This window comes from Lissotriton vulgaris, chromosome 2_1 (assembly GCF_964263255.1).
Source record: "Lissotriton vulgaris chromosome 2_1, aLisVul1.2, whole genome shotgun sequence".
Classification (NCBI taxonomy): Eukaryota; Metazoa; Chordata; class Amphibia; order Caudata; family Salamandridae; genus Lissotriton; species Lissotriton vulgaris.
The window spans coordinates 380222034-380243510 of NC_141687.1; the positions used below are offsets into that span (position 1 = coordinate 380222034).

At 44.1% G+C, this 21477-nt stretch overlaps 1 protein-coding gene across 4 annotated transcripts in view; it reads right to left on the reverse strand.

The window, feature by feature from the left end:
* Positions 1 to 21477, reverse strand: part of SERPINF2 (serpin family F member 2) — a 301526-nt gene that overhangs the window by 221091 nt on the left and 58958 nt on the right. For all 4 annotated transcript variants that reach the window (XM_086955199.1, XM_086955201.1, XM_086955198.1 and 1 more), the window contains exon 2: positions 20882 to 20948. In XM_086955199.1, the coding sequence (XP_086811325.1) occupies positions 20882 to 20948 (67 nt within the window). The remainder of the gene's footprint in view (positions 1 to 20881; positions 20949 to 21477) is intronic.

Here is a 21477-nt window from a genome sequence, read left to right on the forward strand (position 1 = left end):
GCACTGTATGTCATTTGTCGGAAGGTGAACAATTGCCCAACTCTTTGCCATTAAAAGATCAAGTGCTGGCTGAGACCCTGACGCAGAAGAGAGTGTCACTATATAGGTAGCTAATCAATAATTCCCCTGATTTTCTGGGCCCCCTGAGAACGGCAATTGAAGGAGACCTGGGGACGTTGGATGATGACAATTGGACGGAGGCCCTGCAGTCCCTTGCAAGATAGCCATCAGTGCGGGTTCAGACTGGTCCAATTTAACGTACTCCACTGATCATACTATGTGCAAACGCTCTTGTACAAAATAGGTAAGGTCCCCACTATACATAAGGAGCTGTGGGAGCGAGGGGTCCTTCTTTCACACCCTTTGGGACTGCTAGCATGTTCAAGACAATTGGGCCCAGATGACATCAATAATGGCGAGGGTGACAGAGGTAGAGATCCCCCATAACCCAAATGGTTACTCCTGGGAATAAAAAGGGAACGAGACTGGCCCAGGTCAAAAGAAATATGGCTAAGACTGGCAGCTGAGGTGGCGAAGCAAACATGGCAAGAACATGGGGGGCCACGGCCACGCCGACGGTTACGAATTGGGAGGCAGACCTAGGCTGGTGCCAAAGGGTGGAACAGGTGGTGTACACAGCAAGAGGCAGCCCCAAGAAATGGGAAAAAGTGTGGGACACTTTGAGGGCCTACGGAGGACAGAGCTGAGGGGACCAGTGCGTGGGCTGCTGTGTAGTAAATGGAGATAAGTGGTAATGTGAATACTGATCTGAGTGGCAGAAAAGGCGCCAAGTCTACATGGCTGGACATTATAAGAAACTATTTGTGAGGCACTAAGGCAAACTGTAACCTAATTGTCTCAATATGGCATGGTGTGTGAAGTCTATGTTTTTGGTTCTCAATAAAAAGACTTAAAAAACAGAAATAAAAATCAAAGAGTGAGTAGGGGGGTTTTCGGAAGAGTACTTAGGGAGAAGTAATCGGTGATGCCCTTGCGTATCTCAGCCACATCCACTGGGTCCTGTAGGAGGTGAGGGGGCAATCACCAGGGCAGCAAGCTCTTCGTAACAAGGTACTGCTCGCCCATGTCAACTCATAGTCCGAAATAGTTATGTCTGAGAGCTCTACAATGCCTAGGTGTTGGAGGAGGGTGTGAGTCACTAAGGCATAGTCGATGCCGGAGTAGGATGTATGTAAGTGTGAGTAAAAAGAGTAATCCCACATGTCAGGGTGTTTATAATGCCACACATCTACTAAGGCCGGATTCTCAATGTCACACTTGAAGTTAGAGGCCAAGGCCCCCAAATGTTGAAATGGGGCTCCGCTGTGATCTGGAATGGGGTCCAACACCAGATTAAAATCGCCACATATGATAATGTCACCTTCCATCCCCTCCAATTGTTCTTGCAATATGCGTCTAAGGTAAGTGTCCTGTGAGGTGTTCAGTGCATATACGTTGAGCATTGTAAGTCTTCGCTTCCCCCGAATGAGATGTAGGGCCAGATATCAGCCCACCCCATCCCTCACCACGTTGGTAACAGATGTGTAGAAGCATGCTTTACAGAGAATACCCACACCAAGCGTTTTGGTGTTTGTGTACGCCCAATGTCGTCTTGGGTTTTTCGGGTGCGCCATATCGTGGTGATCGGCCCCCAGCAGTTGGGTCTCCTGTAGAAGGACGACATCAGGATCATGTTGTAATATGTATCACCAGATTTAGTCATGTTTTAGGGGAGTGTAAGCCCCAGAGATTCAGAGACATCATTTTAGTGTTTCCCAGCATAGACATGAAGTCAGGTGGGGTAAATAAGGTGCTCTATCTATGGAGAAGAGATAGCTTGAAAGGGCACTTTGTGTCTGTATGGAGGGGTAATCCACTATTGCGCAAATCGTCCGCAAGTGGGGGCAGCTAAAAGAAAACCTAAGCGAGGACTGCCATACTGGGGATCCATTGAGCAGAGCCCTCAAAGTGGAAACTATACTGCATGAACCCGCACCTCCCTATCTCACATTGGTAAATTCAACAGTTTGTCATCCACAGGAAATCCCACAGACAAAATGAATTGACCTGTTATAGAAAACAGAACATATGCAGTGAGGTACACAGGACGGATGACACCATATGCTTCTACTATTCCGTTATTGGGTCTCCCTACAAGATCGGGACTGCTCACTAACCGTGCGTTGCATAAGTGGGCGGACGCGTGTCTCACCACAATAGGAGATTTTTTACCGGAGGGTTTGTTAATGTCCCATGCAACATTTGTGCGCGTACATGGTGCCTCTGATGCACTGTTCCTGTTACATGAACACGAATCCAGATATATATGCACTACCTGGTCACCCGATGACACTGAACCACGTACGAATACGCTACTTACCATGCAATAACTCATGGGTATAGGGGCACACCTGACAAAATGATTGATTTACGGAATTCGAACTGAGAAGGCGTTCTCACTACGACAGTTGCGGGACAGGTGGGAAGTGGACACTGCCGTGAACTTACAGTTAGGGAATGGGACACCATACTGGGATACCCAAGAAAGTATCTCGTAATCCAAAATGTAAATTTATTCAACTGATGCTGTTGCATAGAGTTTATTTAACCCCACACAGATTGTGTGCTATGTTTCAAGGGGCGAACCATTCCTGCCCACACTGCCACGCACCAAATGCTGGGCTGATACACATGATATGGGACTGTCCTCGTCTGGGACACTACCTGGCGACGATATGCAAAATACTGTCGGATATAGCCCCGGTGCGTTCTAACGACACCTTGGAATATTGCATATTGGGATTAGGGCCCTATGATGAGAAGGGAAATTCCACCTGTCGTTTCGCTAATCTTACGCTCCTTTTAGCTAAATGAGCCATAACCACACGATGGAAAGCTACCAGGTTTACGGAATTCGAACTGAGAAGGCGTTCTCACTACGACAGTTGTGGGACAGGTGGGAAGTGGACACTGCCGTGAACTTACAGTTAGGGAATGGGACACCATACTGGGATACCCAAGAAAGTATCTCGTAATCCAAAATGTAAATTTATTCAACTGATGCTGTTGCATAGAGTTTATTTAACCCCACACAGATTGTGTGCTATGTTTCAAGGGGCGAACCATTCCTGCCCACACTGCCACGCACCAAATGCTGGGCGGATACACATGATATGGGACTGTCCTCGTCTGGGACACTACCTGGCGACGATATGCAAAATACTGTCGGATATAGCCCCGGTGCGTTCTAACGACACCTTGGAATATTGCATATTGGGATTAGGGCCCTATGATGAGAAGGGAAATTCCACCTGTCGTTTCGCTAATCTTACGCTCCTTTTAGCTAAATGAGCCATAACCACACGATGGAAAGCTACCAGGTCCCCGTCCCTACAGGACTGGCTACGGAAATGGTGAGATGGGGCAGCGCAGAAGGGGCTGAACTTAAAAGAGAGGAATATAGGTGCCTACTAAAAACGCAGATCTCCTTGATCTGGAATGCAATGATGGAGGAATATGCTGCGATAGATATATTATCCTATTAGGGAGCGATGTCAATAATATGGGGGGATTGGACCACCACCACGAAGCGTGTGGACTTCTCATAACACCGGTGGGCTTTATTATTAGTCGCTTAGTGAGACTGCTTTGTACACTTCAGACAGAATGTGAGACCGAAACATTTAAGATTTTCATATTGATATGTCATTATTATTACAGCTGTTTATGGCCGAGCGTGTGGGGGGAGGGACTGGTGGGTGAGTTGTGTTAGATTGTTGTAAAGGTAATGGATATTGATAGAGCTAATTGATAATGATTGGTTATACTGTTTCACTAGTGCAACCGACAATGCTGTGAACTACCTGTACTAGATTGCTGTTCATGATTTGTATGACGGTTTTAGACTTCTATACATAGTTATGCAGGAAAACTCATAGATCTTCGGCATTCCAGAGGTGTATTTCTTTGAACTGTTTGTAACCATGTATAACTAAGTTAGGTACCACTGTGTTTGCGCTGTGCTATACACTGTGTTGCGAATTGTTGTATAAAAATCAATAAAAACAAATAATAAAAAAAAATAGAAAACAGAACACAACGAATATAAACAATAGACCAACAAGGTCCAACAGCGACTTCCACGGCATGCGGGGGACGACATCTAAGAGCTCAAGCCCCGCTGGTGGAGTCACCCTCTTGGGGAACAAGTCGCCATAGGGATGGTCATCAGAGGAGGAGAAGAGTCTAACACTCAGTATAAGGGAAGGCCTCTGTGAGGCCCCGCGGCCCAGTGCCGTCAGAGATAAGCAGAAGAGTACACAGGGTGGCGTCAATATAAGTATGCTGGCGGATGACAGCGTGGTGGAGCGTCTATATACAGAGGGACCTGTGGTGGAGCGAGAGAGGCATCCCAAAGGCCCCGGAGGTGGTGAATGATGTCTTGCTTGGTTTCCTGTGTGGACTCTCCAGCCTGCCGTTTATCGGGAGCTGCGGAATCACTGTGGTCCACAGAGGCCGGAGATTTCTCCCAGAAGGGCCTCTCTCAAAGGAGGCATCACGATCCTGGGGGTCGACAGCCAGGTCCAGTAGGTGTTTCGCCTCCGTGAGTGATCTCAGTGAACGGCACTTGCCCTCCAACGTGAACAAAAAGGCAAAGGGGTGGCCCCACTGGTAGCGAATCCCAAGGTCACAGAGCTTGTCGGTAACAGGCTTAAATTCTCACAAGGAAAGCAAAATGGAAGCATTTTATTGTAATTGCGAAGTGTGATGGAAACACAGATTTTAATAGGATCAAAACAAATAACGATGATGTTGCACAAATAAAAAATATTCACTGAAACTAAGAGTGGGCAGCAAATTCCGCTCCGCTCGCGGAGCATGCAAAATTTGGGCATTTCAGCGCTCCGCGGGGATGCACAAATGTAGAAACTTCTGCGATCCGCGGCGGAACGGTATTTGGGGCATGAGGTAATTAAACCTCACCAGGAAGTGTGACCAGGAGGCTGCTTTCTCCTCATCTGCTGCTCTGATCGGCCTCTGACCCTTATAAACAAGAGGCTTTTGAACTCGCATTGAAGCCCTGTCCGTTTGGATACGCCCTACAGCTCAATCAAGGGACCTCAGCACCATTCGGTGCGGTGACAAAGTTACAGACACATGGTCACTGGAGACAATTCTTCTGTCCCTTAACGCAGCTGTAGTGTAGGGAAAACACTATACATTTACACAACGAGGTAGCGCTTACTGATTAGCCATTAGAAAGTACTCCAGCTAAGTAGAGGAATTGCACAAAACGGTGCATCTTTGATAAATATGCAGGGCAGGATTCATTTTGGCACAATGCTCGTCTGCCCCTGACTCCCTGAGAGTGACCCTGCATAGATTACAACGGGCGCAGCAAAATCTCAGCGAGCACGTGAAATTCTGCAATTTCCGCCTACCAACCCCGATTTCCACACAATATCATTTGAGCCGTCAATACAGTTTTATCAGTAAAACTGTGTGCATGTAGAAATGTAGTCGCCATTTCAATGGAAAATGTACTGTTTATAAATGACAGTGTACTACCACACAATGCTTTAGTTACATAAAACAATTGCGCACCTTCTGTCCTTTTATCTTACGTTTGATGTTTGGTTTGCAAATGTATGTTGTGAAAGGCTGCCAACTCTCAGAACTTGACAAGAGAAATTTGTTTTGTGATAATTTTAAAGATTCCAGGAAGTTATTAAAAGAGCACATAATGCGAATAAAGAGCTGATGAGAATGCTCTTAATGTTATAAAAATGTTGTTTACTGTAATAGTTGATTGTACACACAAACTACACGTTTTGGCGAAGCCTATACGTGCCGTTTGTGTGCACAATAAACTATTGTGCTGCTCTTTGGTACCGGCATCGCAGGAGGTGAATCGGTAAAGTGCTGCAGTTTTCAGAAATATATATATATATATGAGACAAACATGGGGAAATATCAGAATCTACAGTCAAATGAAATCGACGAATACAAGAACAAACCAGATGAATTTTGATTTATCATGAAATATAGCAAAGAACATAGGGAGATACGCAACATCAAGCGCATTGGCTCCTAATCTTGAGTGACCCAAAATCGACGAATACAAGAACAAACCAGATGAATTTCGATTTATCATGGAATATAGCAAAGAACATAGGGAGATACGCAACATCAAGCGCATTGGCTCCTAATCTTGAGTGACCCAAAATCGACGAATACAAGAACAAACCAGATGAATTTCGATTTATCATGGAATATAGCAAAGAACATAGGGAGATACGCAACATCAAGCGCATTGGCTCCTAATCTTGAGTGACCCAGTGATTGGACAGACGCTTTCACAAAAAGTCACTATCACTCATAAAAGAACCAGATGTATGAGGTATAGTCTGATGATGACTAATCCAGAGGTTATTGAAAACTGTAGCTGGCTTAAAACCCACAAAGGATTCTACAGATGTAAAACACGCAAAGCATGTCAATTGGGTATAAACAAAACCACATACACAACACCTTTCAGCCAGAAGGAGATTAAGATCAGTAGGTTACTTACCTGCAAGACAGAGTATGTTATATATGTTTTATTGTGCCCATGTGGGCTGCAATACATTGGCAGTACTAAACTGCAGGTCCACAAACTCATTTTACATCACATCAGGGCCATAAACAATCACGATAACACATACCCGGTGGCAAGACACTTCAAGGAACGTCACCAGTCAAGGAGTCAGGATCTAAAATATTATCTGGTCGACTCAGTGCCCCCGAGTAGACGGGGGGGCAACAGAGAGGCCAAACGGAGAAGATTAGAGACAAGGTATATCCTTGAGATGGATTCTAAATATCAGAGGAGGGCTGAATAACACTGAAGACATGTATACATGTATATAAATCCGTACATAGAATCATCAGGTCATATATACAACAAGTATTTACAATGCAATGGTCTCGGCATTGTTAAAGTTAGAGCTATTGGCATTGCTCATGACATTATTTTTTATTTATGTTTTTGTTTTTAAAACATAAATAAATGGTATTGTCATTTACAATGCCAATAGCTTAATTGCTCGCAAATGCCAGACCTATTGCATTTGCACCCACACAGAGCCACCCACACACACACACAGCTACCCACACAGAGCCACCCACGCACACAGACCTACCCACAAAGAGCCACACACACACACACAGAGCTACCCACTCAGAGCAACCCACACACTCACACAGAGCTACCCAACCAGAGCTACCCACACAGAGCTACCCACACAGAGCTACCCACACACAGACACAGAGCCACACACACAGAGCCACAGCGAGGGGGCAGGAAAGCAAGCACAGCGCCGCCGGGGGCAGGAGAGCAAGCACAGCGCCGCCGGGGGCAGGAGAGCAAGCACAGCGCCGCCGGGGGTAGGAGAGCAAGCACAGCGCCAGGGGCAGGAGAGCAAGCACAGCGCCGGGGCAGGCGAGCAAGCACAGCACCAGGGCAGGCGAGCAAGCACAGCGCCAGGGGCAGGCGAGCAAGCACAGCGCCAGGGGCAGGCGAGCAAGCACAGCGCCGGGGCAGGAGAGCAAGCACAGCACCAGGGGCAGGAGAGCAAGCACAGTACCAGGGGCAGGAGAGCAAGCACAGCGCAAGGGGCAGGAGAACAAGCACAGCACCAGGGGCAGGTGAGCAAGCACAGCGCCAGGGGCAGGAGAGCAAGCACAGCGCCAGGGAATTGTGTCAGGAGAATAGAGGTGCTGCTGCTACAGAGTGTGAGGTGAGGCGGGGTGGGGGGGGTTCTGGATGGGTTGCAGTGCGGACAATAAAAGACAGAGGGTGGGTGGATGCGCGGGGCAGCTGGCGGGTGGGTGTTTGCTGGGGCTGGGAGTTCGGAAAGGGGCCCAAGGAGGGAGGGTCGTCTTGATTGAGGAAATAATTGCATGGAATAAGTAGATGCATGGGATGCGGGCATAGGGGAGAAGGCTGGGGCAGGGACTCAGCAAATGGTAAAGAGTGTGGGGGTGGGTATTCACCACAAGCGGCGCAGGATGGCATAACAGGGCCAAATACCGTTAAGGAGACCCCCGTCCCTGCGCAGCGTTCAGCAGACAATAACGGGTGTGGGAGCCTTCAAGGCCGCAGCAGCAGAGAGGGCCGGGGTGCCCGGTGAGAGAGTGCAGACTCCGCAATACAAAGTGTGCAAGAAGGTTTCACGTGTAAAATTGTGGTTGTGGCCTCCGTGCACCGCAATGGGTGCGAACCTGTTGCAGGGTGCTTGGGGGGCACGTGGTGTGGAGGTGATCAGTGTACCCTTGGCAGGCAACAATGTGCACAAAAAAGCGTGGACGGAGTCCTTTGTTAGAAGTGCGGGATGGACTCTTTGTACAAGGTGCCACACCTGTGGGTAGAAGTGCTGGATGTGGTTGTGCTGTCGTTGTGTAACATGGTGGGGGCGATAATTGTGCAGGGTGCAGGTCCAGTCTGCGTGCTCTTGGTCTTTTGTCCGACTGAGGCGGGGGTCGAGGGCAGTGCCGGGTCGGACGCGGTGCTTGAGGGCTCTCGGGCGGACAGAATAGGGTGCGTTGGGGCGATCTGTGTGGGTCGGTCATGGCGATGAGAGAGTGCGTGGAGATGGCGGCTTGGGCGGCACGGATAGAGGACTCGCATTGCTCAGAAGGGGGTTTGGCGCGAACGCTTCCTCATTGGGGAGTGGGTGGGTTTGGACAGGCAAAGCGGGGCCCTGGCCTGCTAATGGCTGTGGCGTTTTGTATTTTGGGGGGGGGGGCTCAGTGGTGTTCCGTTTGTTGACCTGGTTGGTGTGGCAGAGGGGCGTCTCTGGGTGATTTCTTGGGAGGCGGCCGGCTGAACATGGAGCATCGCTGGTTATGCCAGGGTCGGAGCCTGCGGGGTGCCAGGCGGCTGCGCATGCATGGCATGGTCTTAAGTAAAAATGGGGCATTTATAAAGCCCTTCGCCTGCTCTACACTTCATGTAAGGTAGTCATTAAATGCCCCCAGTGTAACTTAAATGCCGGAATGGACTTGCCCCCATCGCCCTTGACTGCCATAGGTGGAGATGGGCATCGAAAGTGCCTAGCAAGGCAGCTCCAAAGGGCTGTAATTGAGGTCCGGTAGAGTGTACAGCTCCTTGAAGACCAGAGGCACTGTCCCGTTGAGTTGTACTTTGGGTTGGGGCAGAAGGGGGAGAGCACTTATACAAGAGGCCCTTCCTACCAAGGAGTAAGTTTGCAATTCGGGGTGGGCATGCTGGGCACGGAGGGACAAGAGGACACGAAGGGATAGATGTGTGGAGAGGTGCGCAGCCTGCGGCTGGTTGTGGGGTGAAAGGGGGGCGCTTGCGAATGGTTAGAGGCTCATTTAGGGGTGCGGATACGGGGTTGGGGCTCAGGAGCAGAAGATGTGGCGTAACAAGACGGGGGGCTATACTTGGAGCTGGGGTTCCGACGTCTGAGGAACACGGGGGGCACAGGAACAGGCACAGGAAGAGGCTGAAGGGGGATGGGTGCAGGGTCGACGCTGGTGAGGGGAGGGTGCCCCGGACTGCTGGTGTTCAAGGAAAGTGAAGGAGTCGGGGGGGGTCTGGAGCATGTAGGGGTGGAAGAAAGTCATGGTGGGGTGTGGTCTACTTCTAGACAAAGGTGCAAAGATAGCGAAAAGCGCGCTAGGGGCACTAATTAGGGACCATGGCAGAGGCAGCGTCGGGTCAGATGGCAGCGTAAAGTTGGGAGGGACCAGGTTTGGGGGAGGGGGCCGTCTAGGAGAAGGAATGCATGGAGATAAGGATATAGGAGGAGATATCGGAGTGGGCGAGGGATGACCAGCCAAACGGTGTAGGGGCGGGGGAGGGGGCGGTCATCAGGAGGAGGTCCGGGGGGTGCGGGCGCTGTGGAGTGCCCGCTCGCCTTTGTGTGCCGTCACAATGGTGTGCCCAGTTCCGCAGTACTTGCACCCTGTTTGGGACGATCTGCAGGATGGTCCAGTGGTCCCTCCCTCGCACCGTTATATAACGCAGACTTTACCCGAAGGTGTTGAGCGCGTCACAATGGGAACAGGAGGATACATGGAAAAATTACAAGTGAACAAATTACAAAAGGAAAGGTTGGGTTGCATGGGGCAAAGGTGACAATTGTGAGCGAATAAAAATACAAGGGGTCGGTTGGCATGGGGGGGTTGCGGGGCGAAAGGAGTGGTGAGCATAGAGAAGTGCTGCCAGGGAGTTGGGACCCTCCTCCCACCCACTGTAGAAGTTAAATAAGGGGGCAAGTGACAAGACAACAGGGATTCGAAGGTCTACATGACAATGGGTACATGACAATTTGGTAGTTAAGAGGTTCAAATGGGGAATAGTTAATAACAGACATCTGCCTTTCGATAGCGTGAAGATCCCTTGCTTCTCTGGCGGCGGTCAAGCTGAAATGGCTTCAGCAAAGGCCAACATTTTCCGATTTGGGGGCGTGTTTTTCGTTCTCTCCTCTTCCCATTGGCTGAAAGGTAAAATTCCAGCCAATGGGAAGAGGAGAGAAAGAAAACAAGAAAGAAGCTAAACCCCCCCCCCCCCCCGAATCGGAAAAAGACGGGGCTTGAACGGAGTTACGCCCCTCTACTCCAATGGCTGGCCGCCGTTTAGGAAGCCAGCCAATGAAGAAGAGGGGCGGGTTCAAGGCCCCTACTAAGAAACATTAAATCTCTGACCGAGACTGTGCAAGCGCACCCGCCTATGGTCCACGACCTAAAAAGGGAAAACATCAAAATGAATGTCACAAATGAAGTACTCTAAGACTTTTGCACAATAAGGGGCTTTTTACTAACATGTCTTTTAAGGTATTTATATGTATTTATATAATGTATTTATATATTTAATATTCCACATCTGAGACATCTGTAAGTGAGCCAAATTTGAATCAAGCTGCTATGCCTTAATGATATTTAACCTTTGTATTTATACATGTATTACCAAATAATAGCAAAATAAGGCTCTAAGTATCTGAAGTACTCACTCCAAACAATTAGAAAAATCTAAATTATTGAAAGGTTATTCTACAACTGTATATAGAAAAAAGAAAAATATATGGCAGATCAATAAACAAAAAGTGTTATGAAATTAATAACACAAATTGAAATGAAACAGAAGGGGATTTTGTTTAAGAAATTTAGCACTGGCACTTTATTTATTCATTTCTGCACAATTTTGCACATTGGAAATAGAACATAACGCACATAAAATCAAAGAACAGGATTGTATACAAATATGAAATATGTGTGTGCCATTTAAATATTGTAATTTGTGCATAGACCAAATGGGATTTTAAACTCTTGTGCCAATTGAATAACTGCATTTAATGCAAATATTAAGGTGATACAATACACAATTCAGTAACGGCACTAATTTATTTTTACATGCCAAAACCAAATGGGAATGACAAAATTAGATAAACATGATTAGGATATCCTAATTATCAATTCCTTATGTCACAGTTCCAAACTCGAAGATAAAACTGAATTGTGTTCTAAACGTAAATAAATACACAAAACACATGTCAAATGAAATATCAAGGTTGTAACATACGCATTGATGCAATTATATAAGATTAAGAAATTTTTTTAATATGTACAAAAAAATTATGTCTATGAACATGTGTAAATTCAAACCTATCACTGAGCACAATGTCACTTTAAATATGCAAAAGATGACCACAACGTTACCATGTGATCAAGACTCGCGCAGAGTTGAAACGCGTAATGGTGGCATCAGGAAAATAAAGAATTAAGAATACTTGCACCAATTCCGTGCTCCGTGTCCATGTGTGGCGGGTGACAGCTGAGGAACTCGCGGATATCGAGATATATACATATATAAATATACATATATATATATTCACTGAAAAAAACATAGGTTTCAAGCCTTATATAGTTAGGAATTAGCATTTAAAAAACCTTGCAAATTCACTTAAAAAACCATAGGTTTCAGGCCTTATATAATTAGGAAGCAGCATTTAAAAAACCATTGAAATTGCTCCTATATAGTTAGTTGTACTAACTATATTTCGCGCACCCGCAATCCACTGCTGATGATGTCACATATTACATCATTCATGACATGGTCAGTGACATCACTGATGACATCTCATTTGACATCACTGACGACATCACTGATGACATCATCCAGTGACTGTGTGTTTCTGTAAAGTTTAAATATGTTTTTCATATTGAAGAATGAGTGGATGTATAATTGTCTGGATGAAGGATTTAGTAGGTGCGTGACTGACTGTATGAGTGAGTGATTAAATGTGTCTTACTAAATGCATGGGTAAGTAACTAAACTGTCTGAATGTGTGCATCAGTCTGTCTGTTGTTGTGTAAGCTGCTGCATGTGTTGATCAGTAGCTATATGAGTGGCTAAATTGGTTATTGATTGGTTGCCCAAGTTTTCGAATGGGAGACTGAGTGTGTGTGTGGGTGGCTTGGAGGTGTGTGACTCTGTGCATAGATGTGTGAGCAGTTGATTCACTAGGTGTATGAGTTCAAGAGTGCATGTGGAAACAGCTATATAGGCGGTTGACTGTGTGCATGGGTGTGTTGGTGAGTGAATGGATATCTCAGTGCTACATGTCTAAGTAAGTACATATGTAAAACACAGTGCATGCGAGAGTTGGCATATATAAATGACTATACATGAGAGCCAGTGAAAGTGCGAGTGGCTGTATGGATCATTGTGTACTTGTATCAGTGATTGTATAAGAGAGTAAGTATGTATTAGTATATGTTTGAATAAGTAAGGTGTTGTGCATGACTGACTAGATGTGCGAGTAACTCCATGGATGAGTGGCAGTGTGTGAGTGTCTGCATAGGTGTATGAGTGCATATGATAGTGTTGTATTGATGAGTGACTGTATGTATGAGGGATTCTATGGGTGAATGAGTGAATGTGTGTGTAGACCTATGAATCAGTGAGTGCGTATGTAGTAACTGTTATTGGTGTGTCAATGGTTTCAAGAATGGTAGTCTGTATTTAACACTGGGTGTATCAAAGGTTATATTAGAGTGTGAGGAGGTGCATCGTAATATCACATGAATGATATCATCAGTGATGTGATCAGTGATGTCAAATGAGATGTCATCAGTGATAACACTTGAGATGTCATCAGTGATGTCACTGACCATGTCTTGAATAATGTAATATGTGACATCATCAGCAGTGGATTGCGGGTGCGCGAAATATAGTTAGTACAACTAACTATATAGGAGCAATTTCAATGTTTTTAAAATGCTAATTCCTCATTATATAAGGCCTGAAACCTATGGTTTTTTAAGTGAATTTGCAAGGTTTTTTAATTGCTAATTCCTAACTATATAAGGCTTGAAACCTATGGTTTTTTCAGTGAATTTGCAAGGTTTTTTAAATGCTATTTCCTAACTATATCAGGCGTGAAACCTATATTTTTTTTCAATAAATTTCAAAGGTTTTGTAAATGCTAATTCTATTAGCGGATAACGTTTATATATGTTATTATCCTTCTGGGACCACCTGAGCAGCCATCTTGTTTCTCAGGAGAAGTGAGGCACAAGAGAGCACAAAACAAGAGTGGAAAATGCGAAAAGGGGGCAGGGTTGAGACCCCCTGACCCCCTAGCCCTTCTCAGGGGGTCCCAGAAGGACCACCAAGTTTTTTTAAATCGCGGGGTACGCGTACGGTACGCTTACGGTGCGCGTTCCCCTGCGATTATTTTGAATTTTTTTTTTTTGCCCTTGGGGGTCCTTTTGGGACCCCCTGAGAAGGGCTAAAGGGTTGGGTGGTCTCTACCCTGCCCCCTTTTCGTGTTTTCCACTCTTGTTTTGGGCTCTCTTGTGCCTCAGTTCTCCTGAAAAACAAGATGGTGGCCAACACTTCCTGGTTTGGACAGTTTGGAATGTTGACAGTCGACTGTCAGCCAATCAAAAACTCGCTCTCGCACGTAAGGGTACACGCACGTACGCGTACTGTACGCGTACGGTGAGCGCATATAGATATATAATTTGCTCAAATTCAATTTTCTCAACAACTACTGGAGGGATTTTCACCAAATATAGAAAATGCACTACAGCATACCCGTCCCTACCATTTTGCCAAGTTTGGTGTAATTCCGTTCACCCGTTCGGGCTGTAGCCGTGTCTAAAGGTCCCATAGAAAATGCCATTTGAAAATTTTCAAATTCAATTTTCTCAAGAACTACTGGAGGGATTTTCACCAAACATAGCAAAGGCACATCTGCATACCAGACCCTACCATTGTGTCAAGTTTGGTGTAATTCCATTCAGCCGTTCGGGCTGTAGCCGTGTCTAAAGGTCCCTATGGAAATTAACATGGGGAAAACACGTTTTGGGACCCCCCTTTCGGCCCCCGCTTGACGAATCACCCCGAAACTTTCAGGGATGGAGCGGAGCGGAACTGGCCACAATTCTGGTAAATTATACACAGATTCCTCAATCAGCGCCAAAGTTATTCCCAATAGAATGTTGAGCGCATATAGATATATAATTTGCTCAAATTATTTTTCTCAACAACTACTGGAGGGATTTTCACCAAATATAGAAAAGGTACTACTGCATACCTGTCCCTACCATTTTGCCAAGTTTGGTGTAATTCCATTCAGCCGTTCGGGCTGTAGCCGTGTCTAAATGTCCCATAGAAAATGCCATTTGAAAAATGTCAAATTCAATTTTCTTAAGAACTACTGGAGGGATTTACACCAAACATACAAAAGGCACTGCTGCATACCAGTCCCTACCATTTTGCCAAATCTGGTGTAATTCCGTTCAGCCATTCGAGCTGTAGTCTTGTCAGAATGCCCCTATGGAAATTAACATGGGGAAAACACGTTTTGGGACCCCCCTTTTTTCTCGGCCCCCGCTTGACGAATCCCCCCGAAACTTTCAGGGAAGGAGCGGAGCGCAGCGAGGCAAATTTAAAGAAAATGACAGGCAGATCCCTCAATCGGCGCCAAAGTTATTCCCAATAGAATGTTCGGAATTTCCTATGGTAACTAGTATATATATACATATATATATATATATATATATATATATATGTATATATATATATATATATATATATATATATTCAAAACACAGTTTTGCCTGGTAAAAGAGAGCCCACGATGGTATTCAAATTCAGCCAATTTTAATGGGAAAAGGCACCGCAGAAACAACAGACAGGTGCCACGCTGGAATGTGAAGTCTTTTTCCGACGCGTTTCGTGCTAAACAGCACTTCTTCTTGGGATACAGGCTTCGCACTGACTGACTAAATTGGCTGAATTTGAATACCATCGTGGGCTCTCTTTTACCAGGCAAAACTGTGTTTTGAATATATATATATATATATATATATATATACTATATGGATATATGGATATATATCCAGTCAAACAGTTGTCACCAGTATCCACAAGACAACAAGCTGAGGCCCATTTGCATTCCAGGTGAGTTTTATTGGCAGAAAACACCAATAAAACTCACCTGAAATGCAAATGGGCCTCAGCTTGTTGTCTTGTGGATACTGGTGACAACTGTTTGACTGGATTTACGGGGGTAAGGCGAACCCCGCTGTGGCCCGCCGAATACAAGTGGCGTCGGTTCATTTCGCCATTGTTTATGGGATATATATATATATATATATCAACACAGCACCCCCAACCGCTGTCGAAGCGGTAAAACAGCAGGAGCAGACCTCTTCTCATTTACGCTGATTAGGCTCAGAAGTAAAACGCCATCACACCATCAGTGATATAAGCAGTGGAAAATTTATTGCAGCAAGTGCAGAGCAAATGCTCTCCTCGACGCGTTTCGCTCCGCAGGCGGAGCTTGGTCACATGACGCGCCCAAAGTAGGTGTAACTATATATAGTGAAGAAAAGGCTCTATCACCCATAAAAAAAGGGTTGAAAGCACAAAACAATAAATGGGCATAAAATCAATTCATGAATACATAGTCACTTTGTGTTTGTGTTCGATAAAACACACATGCACAACAAAACAAATACAAGCATAGTGCTCAAATCATTATAAAATGAAGACAATCATCATTTTAAAGAATGTACAATTTGAAAACAAAGTAAACAACACCGAAAGGCAATCAGAGCATAGTGCTCATGTGCGAAGGTTTAAGGTTTGAATGAATAGACTGTAATTCATGATGGTAATTTCAAAATCGAGTAGGGTGATGTAGCAAGTTTACCAATTTCTAATATTGAGAATCGGATTCTTAAACAGAGCTTGATACTATATAAAATGAAATGTTGATCAAATAAATATCATGTATCTCAGGCTCCATACATTTAATAAAAATTCACACTAGATCACCTGGCAACCCAACCACAATGTTCCAGAAGGTATATCTCCTTGTAATCAGTGTACCCTAATGACATGAAACATGATATTTAGTATGCCAACTAAAACAAAAAGTGCTTGTGTAAATTGGGTGAAAAAACACAAATTATAAAAAATGTGTGATAATGAACGCTCACAGCTGAAGCACACGATCTGAAAATCATCCTAATTCTTTTAGAATAAAACTAAAACCATAAAGCCTAACAAATGTCTAATCAGAATGTACACAATTAGACTAGCTTTAGATACTGAATTCTAGAAAAACCTCAAAAATGGGTTCGAAATTTCAATTATAGAAAGTTGTGAAGTTCATCAATTGCATTTAAACCATTTGTTGCCTTAGAATCGAGCAATAGAATAAAATAAGTCTCTCTTTGTCTAAGAAGTTTCTCTCTGTCTCCCCCCCGTCCGGGGTTGGGGACTGACCCCAAAAGTGTATACTGAAGATCTTTCAATTTGTTGCTGTGGACGGCTTTAAAGTGGCGAGCCACCGGGTAATTACTGTCCGAATTTACAATTGCACGTATATGCTGTAAAATACGTTGATTGGCTGGTAGTTTAGTACTGCCAATATAAGACAAATTGCATGTACAGGTAAGTTGGTAAATTACAAAGTCACTACGGCATGTCAAATATTCTGTGATGGCGATCGGTTTATCATTAAATGCAGATTTGTAATGCGTGCCATTCATCGCGAACGTACGCGCGCAGCAAGACGTGCATTTAAAGAAACCTTTTTTGGACAGCCAGGTTAGTTTAGGGGTTAATTCAGGTTGGGGCTTATCCAAAACATCTTTCATGGAGGGGGCCCTCCTGAAAGTGATCGCCGGTGTTTTAGGTAAGATGGGACCTAAAAGGACATCCGTCAAAATGATTGGCCATTCTGAGTTGATAATCCGTCTCAGTTTGTGTTCTTGTGAGCAATAAGTGGTAATGAGACGAACTGAACTGATACAACTGTCCTCAGAAATAGTCAAAATTTTGGGAGCCAGTAATTCATCCCTCGAAAGTAGAGACGCTTTCGAGAGGGCGCGTTGTAATAGTTCAGATTTATAACCGTGCTCGAATAGGTAATATATATATATATATATATATATATATATATATATATATATATATATATATATATATATATATATATATATATATATATATATATATATATATACACACACAATATTTTAAATTTTAATGGAAAGGTTGGAGCCTTTCTTAATTCAATTGGCCACTCATATTCCATACAATATCTTCTTTGATGCACTTGCACTGCTCCCACGTATCAATATGACGCTACCAACTTAATTTTTTGCTCCAATTTTACATTTTGCTTCTTTATTTCTATGCACTTTATTAATCTGCTAATATTATTTAATTGTCTAAGCAGTCGCGGACCCCTTAAGAAGACTCCGCTGACCCCAAGGGGTCCCCGGACCACAAGTTAAAAACCACTGCTCTATTCCATGCTGCATTCAGACTGTCAGTGTACCTACTTCACCACCTATCCATCTTTGCATCTAGCCATCCCCCGTTTGGTGTCAGGCCGCTATGTTTGTACCTTTCTATGCACCTACTCACCTTCTGCTGTAGGTTGAACTGATGTGTGTATTTGTCCTTTCCATCCAAGCGCCTGTTAGTGGTCAGAATATCTGGGGTGTACCTAGCCCTAGAAGTCAGACTACAATATGTATATACTCCTAAGGTGGCATTGCAGAAGGCTAACAACAGAACTCGTGAATCCTTGTTAGATCAGACGCCTAATATCAGGTCTGAGAGTGGCCTTGAGGATAACAATGAAGCACCTAGACTCATAACGGCCTACAGTAGACAAGCAAGGCAAATAAGATCCATCATGTCACAAAGGTGGCCGGTCTTATTAACTGATCAGGTTCTGAAACCCAGACTGCCTGATGGTCCCACTGTGACCTTTCGGAAGGGCCCTTCCTTGAGATCACAAATTTGTCATGACTTTCCTGAACTTAGGAAAAAGGAAGAGCGGATGAAATCACGTCATGGTTTCAAACGCTGTACTTCATGCAGGGCGTGCAAATTTGGCAAATATACCACTCAGTATTATACACCATTTAGTGCTGACCCAATTAACATCAGGGGTCAGTTCACCTGCAAAACTGAGTTCGCCATATATATCCAGACATGCACATGTGGACTCAGGTATGTCGGCAGTACACGACAACCTGTGCATGTCAGGATTTTCCAACATCTGCGGGCCATCGTGAACAATGACTCATCTTATCCGGTGGCCAGGCATTTTAAGAGTAATCATAAAAATGATTTACAGTGCCTATCCTATTTTGTCATCGCCTCTGTAGATAAACCTGTGAGGGGTGGGGATCGAGGCAGGATGCTTAGGAGACTTGAGTCCCAGTTTATTTTGGAATTAGACAGCAGATTTCCAAATGGGCTCAATAATACAGAAGATTTGTACGTTTTCCTGTAGTTTTTTGTAAATTTTGGTTGCTCTAATTTCCCTGATTACTGTAAATAACATCTACCAGTATTATCTTATTTTTGGCATTATCTTTGGACACAGAATTTCTTTCATACACTCCATCACTTTCTTCTTATTGTTATTTTTTCCTCATCACAAATTGCTTCATGGTTGTTACCATATAAGCCCTTTTTTCCCATTTTTTGATTTTCTTTTGGGATACACTTCTTTTTATTTCCATTTGGACATAGCCATGGGTTATTAGTTGGGTATTTCTGTTTCCCTAATCATAACCACATTATTATCACAAGTGGTTTTTTACTTTTGTACTACCTGTTGTGGCTCTAAATTTATGGTTGGCCATTTGCATTTCTGGCATTTAACTTCTTTATTGCCGTGTTACTTGATGAAGACATTTAGAACCCACTCATATTGGATTTTATCCAATTGCTTACTTTTTTTGCATCAATTTGCACAACATTGCACATTGTCACTTTATGAGTGTATATAAACAAATGATAATTGCACTTTGCATTTGCACTTTATCTTGCCAAACAAGTTTGCACATAATTGCGTATTTTGCACAATGCTTGGGTTTTATCTGAAGAAAATTGTAATTTATTTTCTAAATGAATTGCAACACGACGTGTTTTTTGCTGGATTTCATTTTGCACTTTAGCCAATTTTATTATATGCGTCACACTGTCGCAATTGTGGCCATTGGTGATATAAATTTAAATGTATCTTATAATATCAATGTACTTTAGAAAAAATAATTTTTTCACTTGTGGGTTTGAACCCTTTATTTGTGAGTAGTACACATTAAGTAATGATGCCATTGTTTGGAAAACAGACTCTTTAATGCTTGTAATGGAGTATGTCTTTTCTTTTCATCATCACATGGTGCAGTGTTTGAAAAAAAGAAAAAAAGAGAAAAAGAAAAAAATGCTAATTGAAACACAAAAAAAAGGTGAAGCACTGGGTATTTAAATGTGTATGCCGCATTAACTGACTGTCTGTGAGCAAGGGCGGATGCCCGAAACGTGTCAGATTTTGTTGGACTGAAGCTTTAAATAAATCTTGTGCCTTTATCTACCTTTTGGATTCGTGTGGTTTTCCTGGGTCGACTAAATGCGGAGCCTTTGCAAGACTGCTGTTGCTGCATATATATATATATATATATATATATACACACAATATTTTAAATTTTAATGAAAAGGTTGGAGCCTTTCTTAATTCAATTGGCCACTCATATTCCATACAATATCTTCTTTGATGCACCTGCACTGCTCCCACGTATCAATATGACGCTACCAACTTAATTTTTTGCTCCAATTTTACATTTTGCTTCTTTATTTATATGCACTTTATTAATCTGCTAATATTATTTAATTGTCTAAGCAGTCGCGGACCCCTTAAGAAGACACCGGACCACAAGTTAAGAATCACTGCTCTATTCCATGCTGCATTCAGACTGTCAGTGTACCTACTTCGCCACCTATCCATCTTTGCATGTAGCCATCCCCCGTTTGGTGTCAGGCCTCTATGTTTGTACCTTTATATGCACCTACTCACCTTCTGCTGTAGGTTGAACTGATGTGTGTATTTGTCCTTTCCATCCAAGCGCCTGTTAGTGGTCAGAATATCTGGGGTGTACCTAGCCCTAGAAGTCAGACTACAATATGTGTACCTAAACCAATTACCTATACCCCCTCCTTGCTGGATGTGCCATAGCTGTGGGTGTGTACTCAGCCCTCCATCTGTACCCTACAGGCTAGATATGAGATTGCTTTATGTGCATCTGGACGCTGTCTTCATACATCCATTCTTCCAGCTGCAGATGCAAGCCAAAATGTTGTGTGTGCACTTTTCGTGCCACCTGTACCGCATCTGGGTGAGATAACTTTATTCATTGACAGACTGCTGAATCTACGGCTCTCCTGTTGGCTGTAGGTCAGACTACTGTGGGTGTACCTAATGCTCATTTTCTACCCCCTGCTGGCTGAAAGTCAATATCTATGTCCACAGTTCCCATCCATGCTCAGACTTACCCCTGATGGACTGTACAGAGTTGACACGCATAGCAGCAGCAGGACAAGGAAGCTCTTTTCCATTGTTCTGAAATAGAAGACAGTGTGGTTTAGTCCTTGCCACCTGAGAATTTAATTTCAAAACCGCAGTACCATAGACCGATCTTAAAAAGTACCTCAAGGTTGGAGAAGGAACACGCTTTGAAAAGGATACTAGATTCTGTCTACATTTTGTTATAGGTAACTGTCTAAAAAAGCAAACCTTGAAACATTTAAGGGCCCCAGGGATTGTGGGTCCTGAGCCCTTCGATCACCAGTGCTAAAGGTTGCTTTTCAGGACGTATCCGAGAGAAGACATGTCGGGGTCATGAAGGCAGCAGCTTCCGCTCCTTGCACCCACCCCTCCACAGCCTTTCAGAAGCAAACAGGAGGAAGTGGAAGCACAAAGGGGTTCATTCTTGTGAATCATCTTCAGTCAAAAGGTGCATTGTATCACTACTGCTACCCCTCCATTTTGATAAATAGATGTCTATGTCCCTAATCTTGAATAAGCAAAGCCTCTTCTCCCGGGGATCCTCAGGAGCCTAACGAAATGAATGCTCATCAGGAAGACCAAG